Consider the following 8,269-nt stretch of genomic DNA (forward strand, 5'->3'; position numbering starts at 1 on the left):
AAATAAAAGGAAATAAATTTTCTAGAAAACGGTAAATACTTATACTGTATATTCAATGTGTATGTGTATTCAATGAAGAATGTTGACAAAAACGTCAAAATTTTGTGTTTCTACTTCACATAACGACGTAGACAATATAAGTCAGAGATAATAAATCATTAAACATGGTGTCAAAATAGCCATTTTATTTATGAAAAGAAACACAAATGTCCGCCATTTTGTATTATTTATTGTTTTGACGTGACGTCACAATTGTGGCGTTCTATCCGGTTCGCGCGTTGTGTATTTATATGAAATGAAATCGGAAATAAAAAAAGAAGAAAAAAAAAATTGATTTCGAAAGAAGCTTTATATATATTGTCAGAAAGCTTAATTTTCAGCAAGTCTCCTTGTTGGTGAGCAGGTCCAGTGAGGGAACCGAATAAAGCAGCAAGTCTAGAAAACGGTCGGCTTTCTAGTGAAGAGTTGAGCCTTAGCAACGGTCCGCTTCCCAGTAAAGAAGCAAGTCTAAGAACGGTCCGCTTCCCAGTAAAGAAGCAAGTCTAAGAACGGTCCGCTTCCCAGAAAAGAAGCAAGTCCAAGGAGCGCAGCAAGTCTAAGAAGCGCAGCAAGTCCAAGGAACGCAGCAAGTCTAAGAAGCGCAGCAAGTCCAAGAAGCGCAGCAAATCCAAGAAGCAGCAAGTCCAAGAAGCGCAGCAAGACTAATAGTGAAGCAAGTCCAAGAAGTGCAGCAAGTCTAATAGTGCAGCAAGTCCAATAGTGCAGCAAGTCCAATACTGCAGCAAGTCTAAGAAGCGTAGCTAGTCCAATAGTGCAGCAAGTCCAATAGTGCAGCAAGTCCAATAGTGCAGCAAGTCCAGTAGTGCAGCAAGTCCAAGAAGCGCAGCAAGTCCAAGAAGCGCAGCAAGTCCAATACTGCAGCAAGTCCAATACTGCAGCAAGTCCAGGAGTACAGCGATTCTTAACTTATAATCACAAATACCGCTCAGAATATCGATAAAAATCTCATAAGTGAAACCAAAACTTGACAATTGGGGGCTCGTCCGGGATCACTTAAAAGAGATTTTGATAAAATGAGCAATATGTATTACGACGAATGGTTAAGAATATGAGAAAAGCTAGGGTTATCCGGCAGCGATTTATTATTGTTTCTTCAAGAGAAGGAAGAAGAATGCCTAGCCAGAGAGGAAAGGGCCCGAAGGCGTGAAGAAGAAAGAAGACAGATGGAAATAAACTTTGAGCTCCAGATGAAGGAAAAAGATCTCGAGATTGAGCGGATCAAATCCTGCAAAGTAACCACCAGTGAGGGAAGCAAGTCCCTCAGACCAAGAATACCTAAGTTCGATGAAGCAAATGATAATATAGATTCATTTCTGGAGAGATTTGAAAGATTTGCAATCAGCCAAGACTGGGAGAGAGACACTTGGGCCATGAGCTTAAGCTCATTACTTTCAGGGCAAGGTCTGGAAGTATTTACAAGTTTGCCTATTGAAGAAGCCAACGAGTATGACACCTTGAAGAGGGCTATCTTAAAACGATACCAGTTGACTGAAGAGGGTTTCAGGGTGAAGTTCAGGCAGAGCAGACCACTACCTGGTGAGTCTGTTTTTCAGTTCATTGAGAGGTTGAGACGATATTTCACAAGGTGGACAGATATGGCTGGAGTAGAGCAGACCTTTCATGGAATAAGCGAGCTCTTAATCAAGGAACAGTTCATCGAGGGGTGTTCCACAGATTTGGCCGTCTTCCTGAAAGAAAGAGTGCCGACATCAATAGAAGAGTTAACACGCCTTGCAGAGCAGTACATAGAAGCGCATAAAGGGGCGTCTTCTGTTTTTGCCAGAGGTACTCCAGTTCCAAAACAAGGGCAGATAGGCAAGAGATCCATTCCAGAGACATCAAGCAGAGTGACAGAGAATAGAAATTCGCCAGTGAAGACATGCTTTATTTGTAATAAGGCGGGCCATTTAGCCAGAGACTGCCGACAGAATAACAGAAGCCAAGCACCAAAGGTGTGCTTTATTTGCAACAAGACGGGGCATATTGCAAAAGATTGTAGGCAGACAAAATCAGAAGGTGTAAGAAGTGACCGCAAAGTAGCAGCCGTATGTGCCAAAGCAGACCTTAATCCACTAGAGAAGAACACTGAAGATGGAAAGTTGAAGTTAGCCAGTGGCGAGACTGTGCCGATCCTCGCGGGAGCTTGTACCATTGATTTATTGGAAGAAGAGAGAAACCTGGAGTTGAAAAAGGGCTTTGTTGGAGCAGATACAGTTAGAGTGTTGAGAGATACTGGATGTGAGTTAGCGGCGGTAAAGAAGAAGTTTGTGAAAGAAGAACAACTCACGGGTAAAGAAATTGTTATGATAACAATTGATGGAGATGCCAAAGTAGTACCTTTGGCGAAAATATGGGTCGATACGCCATACTATGTTGGGGAGTTAGAGGCAATGGTGCTTAAATCATTAATATGTGATTTAGTGATTGGTAACGTTGCCGGAGTACTTGATAAGCCTGATCCTGAATGGAAGGAGACAGAAGAACCATCGGCTGTTGCAGCAGTCATGACAAGAGCACAGCATCAGAGAGCAGACCGTCCAACTAGAGCGTTGACTGTTCCAAAACCTTCCTGCGAAGCTGAAGTTGACATAGAAAATTTGAAGGAATCCCAGAAAGGTGATTCTTCATTGAAAAAAGTTTGGGACTTAGCAGCGAAGGCAGAAGAGCTGCAAACCAAAGGTGGAGCCAAGTTTAAATACGTGGTGGAAAACGGTGTGCTTTTTAGAGCTTACTTTCAGAAAAATGGTGATGACTCCAAACAGATTGTTGTTCCAACAGACTTTAGGAAGAGAGTGATGGAACTTGCCCATGAATCCATTGTTGGTGGACATTTGTCATCTAAGAAGACAGAGGACAGAATCCTGACAAGCTTCCATTGGCCAGGAATAACGGGAGATGTGGGACGTTTTTGCAGATCGTGTGACGTGTGCCAGAAGACCATCCCAAAAGGGCGAGTGAAGAAGGTCCCCCTAGGAGACATGCCGGTGATTGAGGAACCATTTCATCGAGTAGCAATAGACTTGATAGGACCGATTATACCAGTGTCGGAGAGGGGCAACAGATATATCTTGACGGTGGTGGATTTTGCCACACGTTACCCCGAAGCCGTGCCATTGGCGAAAATAGACACCGAGAGCATTGCTGAAGCACTGCTTGAAATATATTCAAGGGTAGGTTTCCCTTCAGAAGTTCTAAGTGACAGAGGAAGTCAATTTACAGCAGACCTCATGAAAGAGATATGCCGACTCATATCTGTGAAGCAACTCTTCACAACACCTTACAATCCAAAGTGCAACGGCTTGTGTGAGCGGATGAATGGAGTGCTTAAAAGTATGCTGCGGAAGATGTGCCAGGAAAGACCCAAGGACTGGGATAGATACCTACCGGCCGTTTTATTTGCATACAGAGAGGTACCACAGGCGAGTACAGGATTTTCCCCGTTTGAGTTGCTGTATGGAAGAACAGTTAAAGGGCCAATGCAAATACTAAGGGACATGTGGACTCAAAGAGATGATCCAGAGATACAAAATACATACCTGTATGTGCTCAACCTGAAGCAGCGCTTAGAGGAGACATGCAAGATAGCCAGAGAAAGCCTGATGAAAGCCAAGAATACCTATAAGCATCACTATGACAAGAGAGCTCGAAACAGAGTGTTGCGTGTTGGAGATAAAGTCTTACTGCTTTTACCAACAGACAATAATAAGATGATGCTTCAATGGAAAGGACCTTTTCAAGTTGTCGAAGTAATTAATAGATTTGATTACAGAATCAAGATTGGAGACAAGCTGAAGACGTTCCACATTAATTTGCTGAAGAAATATGAAGAACGCCAAGATAAGATTGCAGCAAGTGTAGCGATCATAGAAGACGTTGAAGATAATTCAGATGGAGCGGTGGACGACGAAAGTCTCCTGGACTTCCCTAACTACACAAGTGGAGAGACATACCAAGATGTCAATATCAGTGAAGGACTTACTCCTGAACAGAGGAAGCAAGTCCTTGCCATACTTCAAGAGTTTTGCGAAGTGTTTTCAAAGCGACCAGGAACAACACCACTGATAGAGCACCACGTTGAACTTACAGACAAGAATCCTGTGAGAGTGAAACAGTACCCCATTCCATATGCCAAGAGACAAGCTGTTGAAAATGAAATACAAGATATGATAAAGGCTGATGTGATAGAACCATCTGTGTCGGAATACAACGCACCGATAGTCATTGTCAAGAAGAAAGATGGGAGTAATCGATTTTGTATTGATTTTAGAAGACTGAATGCCGTCACCAAATTTGACACCGAACCAATGGCAAGCGTAGATGACATCATGGCAAAGCTGAAAGATGCTAAGTATTTTACCAAGATCGACTTATGCAAAGGTTATTGGCAAATCCCAGTTGCTGAAAATTGCCGCAGATTTACAGCATTTGCAACGGATAGAGGGAGTTATCAATTCAAGAAAATGCCTTTCGGTATGGTTAACTCTGGAGCCACATTCAACAGAATGATGCGGAAGTTATTGGCAGGGTGTGATTTTGTTGACAACTATGTTGACGATATGATAGGGCATACAACAACCTGGACAGAACATATGACAATGCTGCGGCAGCTCCTCCAAAGATTGGCAGAAGCAGACCTTACCATAAAGCCATCGAAGTGTTATATAGGATATAACAACATTGGTTTTACAGGACATATGGTGGGAAATGGCATAGTTCAAATGGAAGGGGAAAAACTGACAAGAATCAAAGAAGCAGAAGTGCCAAAGACTAAAAGACAAGTTAGAGCATTCTTAGGACTTGCCGGATATTACAGGAGATTTATACTATCGTTTGCTGAGATTGCGGCACCTCTTACAGACTTAACGAAGAAAGGTTTACCAAACAATGTACGATGGGGAGATGAGCAAGAAAGAGCTTTTAATACTTTAAAGGAGCAACTAACCAAGAGTCCAATTCTTCGACTGCCTGATTTTTCGAAAGAATTCATTTTACAGTGTGATGCCTCGAATGCTGGGATAGGTTCGGCATTGCTTCAGAGATATGAGGGAGAGTTGTTTCCTATTGCCTTTGCAAGCAAGAAACTACTTGATCGTGAAAGGAACTATTCTGTAGGAGAAAGAGAGTGTCTAGCAATCGTATATGGAATAAAGAAGTTCCAAAAATACTTGTATGGGAAGGAGTTCATCATACAAACAGACCACAGTTCATTGTCGTACATCCAGAAAAGTACACCAGACAACGGTCCATTAGTGAGGTGGGTTTTATTTCTTCAATCATACCAGTTCCGTATTGAGGCCATCAAAGGATCCGACAATATCTTTGCAGATTACCTAAGCAGACAGTATCAAGAAACAGATGAATAAAAAATAATGTTATTTTGACATTTGATGGAAATATTTAATATTTCCTTTTGAAGAGGGCTGTTGTCAAAATAGCCATTTTATTTATGAAAAGAAACACAAATGTCCGCCATTTTGTATTATTTATTGTTTTGACGTGACGTCACAATTGTGGCGTTCTATCCGGTTCGCGCGTTGTGTATTTATATGAAATGAAACTGGAAATAAAAAAAAAGAAGAAAAAAAAATTGATTTCGAAAGAAGCTTTATATATATTGTCAGAAAGCTTAATTTTCAGCAAGTCTCCTTGTTGGTGAGCAGGTCCAGTGAGGGAACCGAATAAAGCAGCAAGTCTAGAAAACGGTCGGCTTTCTAGTGAAGAGTTGAGCCTTAGCAACGGTCCGCTTCCCAGTAAAGAAGCAAGTCTAAGAACGGTCCGCTTCCCAGTAAAGAAGCAAGTCTAAGAACGGTCCGCTTCCCAGAAAAGAAGCAAGTCCAAGGAGCGCAGCAAGTCTAAGAAGCGCAGCAAGTCCAAGGAACGCAGCAAGTCTAAGAAGCGCAGCAAGTCCAAGAAGCGCAGCAAATCCAAGAAGCGAAGCAAGTCCAAGAAGCGCAGCAAGACTAATAGTGAAGCAAGTCCAAGAAGTGCAGCAAGTCTAATAGTGCAGCAAGTCCAATAGTGCAGCAAGTCCAATACTGCAGCAAGTCTAAGAAGCGTAGCTAATCCAATAGTGCAGCAAGTCCAATAGTGCAGCAAGTCCAATAGTGCAGCAAGTCCAGTAGTGCAGCAAGTCCAAGAAGCGCAGCAAGTCCAAGAAGCGCAGCAAGTCTAATACTGCAGCAAGTCCAATACTGCAGCAAGTCCAGGAGTACAGCGATTCTTAACTTATAATCACAAATACCGCTCAGAATATCGATAAAAATCTCATAAGTGAAACCAAAACTTGACACATGGTCACGTGTCACAACAGTGGGTCGGGAAAATCCCGGTATCCGGTAAATCGATATATTGGTTATACTTTATATGAAATAATTAAACAATTATAATGTAAGTGTTACAAATTTAAATACAAATATTAAAGCAAACCAGTTTTTAATTTTCCTCTATCTTTAAGTTAATACGATCCCGGATTCCGTGCGATCCGGACAATTATGTGGTACTAGAAACAAAAACGCATGCATGTAAAATAAAAGAAGGTAGTTCCCGTTTGCTGGAAAACAAACTGTTTGTTTTCAGAGCAATAGTGTTACAACATGAACATTTTGAAATTTCAGATCGAATTCTCTCCATCATTTTTTTCCTGATATCTTCTGGAGGCCTGATGCTTTAGATTAACACTAAAGTGTGCAGTAACATTAGTCACTAAAGTTTGCGAAATAATACGTTTACCACTTAAGTTTGCGGTATATTAACATTTGCCACTTAAGTGTGTTACATAATAACATTAGCCACTTAAGTTTGCGGTATGATAAGATTTACCAATTAAGTTTGCGGTATATCAACATTAACTACATAAGTGTACTGAATTATCTGAATAATAACAATTACCACTTTTTAATTGTGATGTATAAAATAATAAGCCACTTCAGTGTGCTGTATAATAACATTATCTACTTAAGTTTGCGGTATAATAACATTAAACATTATAGTTTGCTGTATGACATGTATGACAGCAGTATTTACTAAAGTTGCTTTATTATAAATGTAACCGCTTAATTATGTCTTAATTATCAGTTACCATTCAGATGTGCTATTTACAAAAGTAACCACTAAATTACTGTCTTAAGTGTTTAGTATATTAACAGTAACAACTTATGTGCAGAGGAATTTGTTTTGTTAGAAACTGAAATCTGGCAATATTGGGAAAGAAGACGAGTTTATTCGTACACCACTGACTGTTTATGCACATGATGATGATATTGATGTCGCTGCTGCTCCTGCTAGTGGTCACGATTAAAATGTTGATCAATAATGGTGTTGATGACTGATAATAATGATGATGTTTACGATTATTACGGCGACAATGACGATAAAAATATAACTAGGACGAGGAAAGGAATATGGCATGGCCTGCGTAAGCCAGATTTCTTTAAAGCTTGATTTGCTACCTATTGTGATTTTGTACACCAAAAAGGTAACAAATGAGCAAAATTAGCCCCGTAAGGTTATGGAAATGATTAGTTTAGGAACAGCCTGTGCTACACAGTAACAATATATCACTCAGTTCAACAACAACATCATCATCAACATCATTACATATATACACATGCAGTCAATGGTATGTTATATTTTTGGTGAGCCTTTATCAAGGGTGCAAACAATTTAACCAATACAAAGTAAGTTAGGAAAAAGCAAACTCTTCTGTGAGATGGAACAAACAACAACTCACGATGCGCAGTATGACATGTGCAATTACCTATTACAAGCGTTTATTAGACGTCTTGTAGATATGCATTCGTCCATTCAGCAATGGGAAAATTTTTAATCTTGCTCTTGTTTTCTTTTTTTTTTTCAACAAAATTACACTGTTTTCAGATTATCTAGCCAAAATTGCTTTTTTTTATGTACAACATGTCAACGAGCTTTAAGCAATTATGTAGAACAGACCATAAATTTTGACAATGCCTTTTCAAAGTCCACAACTACAAAATTTACCTTGCCTCCCTTTTCCTATAACTTTTGTTTAAAATTAAAGCGTAGTTAAAAAATAATCTTCAATAATAACTGAAAACAATTAAAGTTATGCTACTTGTGAGACGACCCCTAAATGACGTCAGAGTGGGTGCTGCGATTTTGAAATGGACCCCCCCCCCCTCTTTGAACAACAAACGTCAATGAGACAAAGTAAAGATTATATTTTAACTTTTTG

General features: G+C 40.1%; 1 protein-coding gene across 1 annotated transcript; it reads left to right on the plus strand.

Moving 5' to 3' along the window:
• Window positions 1–1,223: 1,223 nt before the first annotated feature.
• LOC132720880 (uncharacterized) lies at window positions 1,224–5,423 on the plus strand. The gene has a single exon (XM_060705108.1). It carries the CDS (start codon window positions 1,224–1,226, stop codon window positions 5,421–5,423), a length of 4,200 nt encoding a protein of 1,399 aa, XP_060561091.1.
• The last annotated feature ends 2,846 nt before the right edge of the window (window positions 5,424–8,269 follow it).

Source organism: Ruditapes philippinarum, unplaced genomic scaffold, assembly GCF_026571515.1.
Source record: "Ruditapes philippinarum isolate M1 unplaced genomic scaffold, ASM2657151v2 ctg1674_1_1_1_1, whole genome shotgun sequence".
In the NCBI taxonomy this organism is placed as follows: domain Eukaryota; kingdom Metazoa; phylum Mollusca; class Bivalvia; order Venerida; family Veneridae; genus Ruditapes; species Ruditapes philippinarum.

What these genes read in the sequence shown, in the direction of transcription:
- LOC132720880 (XM_060705108.1), top strand. Translation starts at nt 1,224, where the DNA reads ATGGAAATAAACTTTGAGCTCCAGATGAAGGAAAAAGATCTCGAGATT.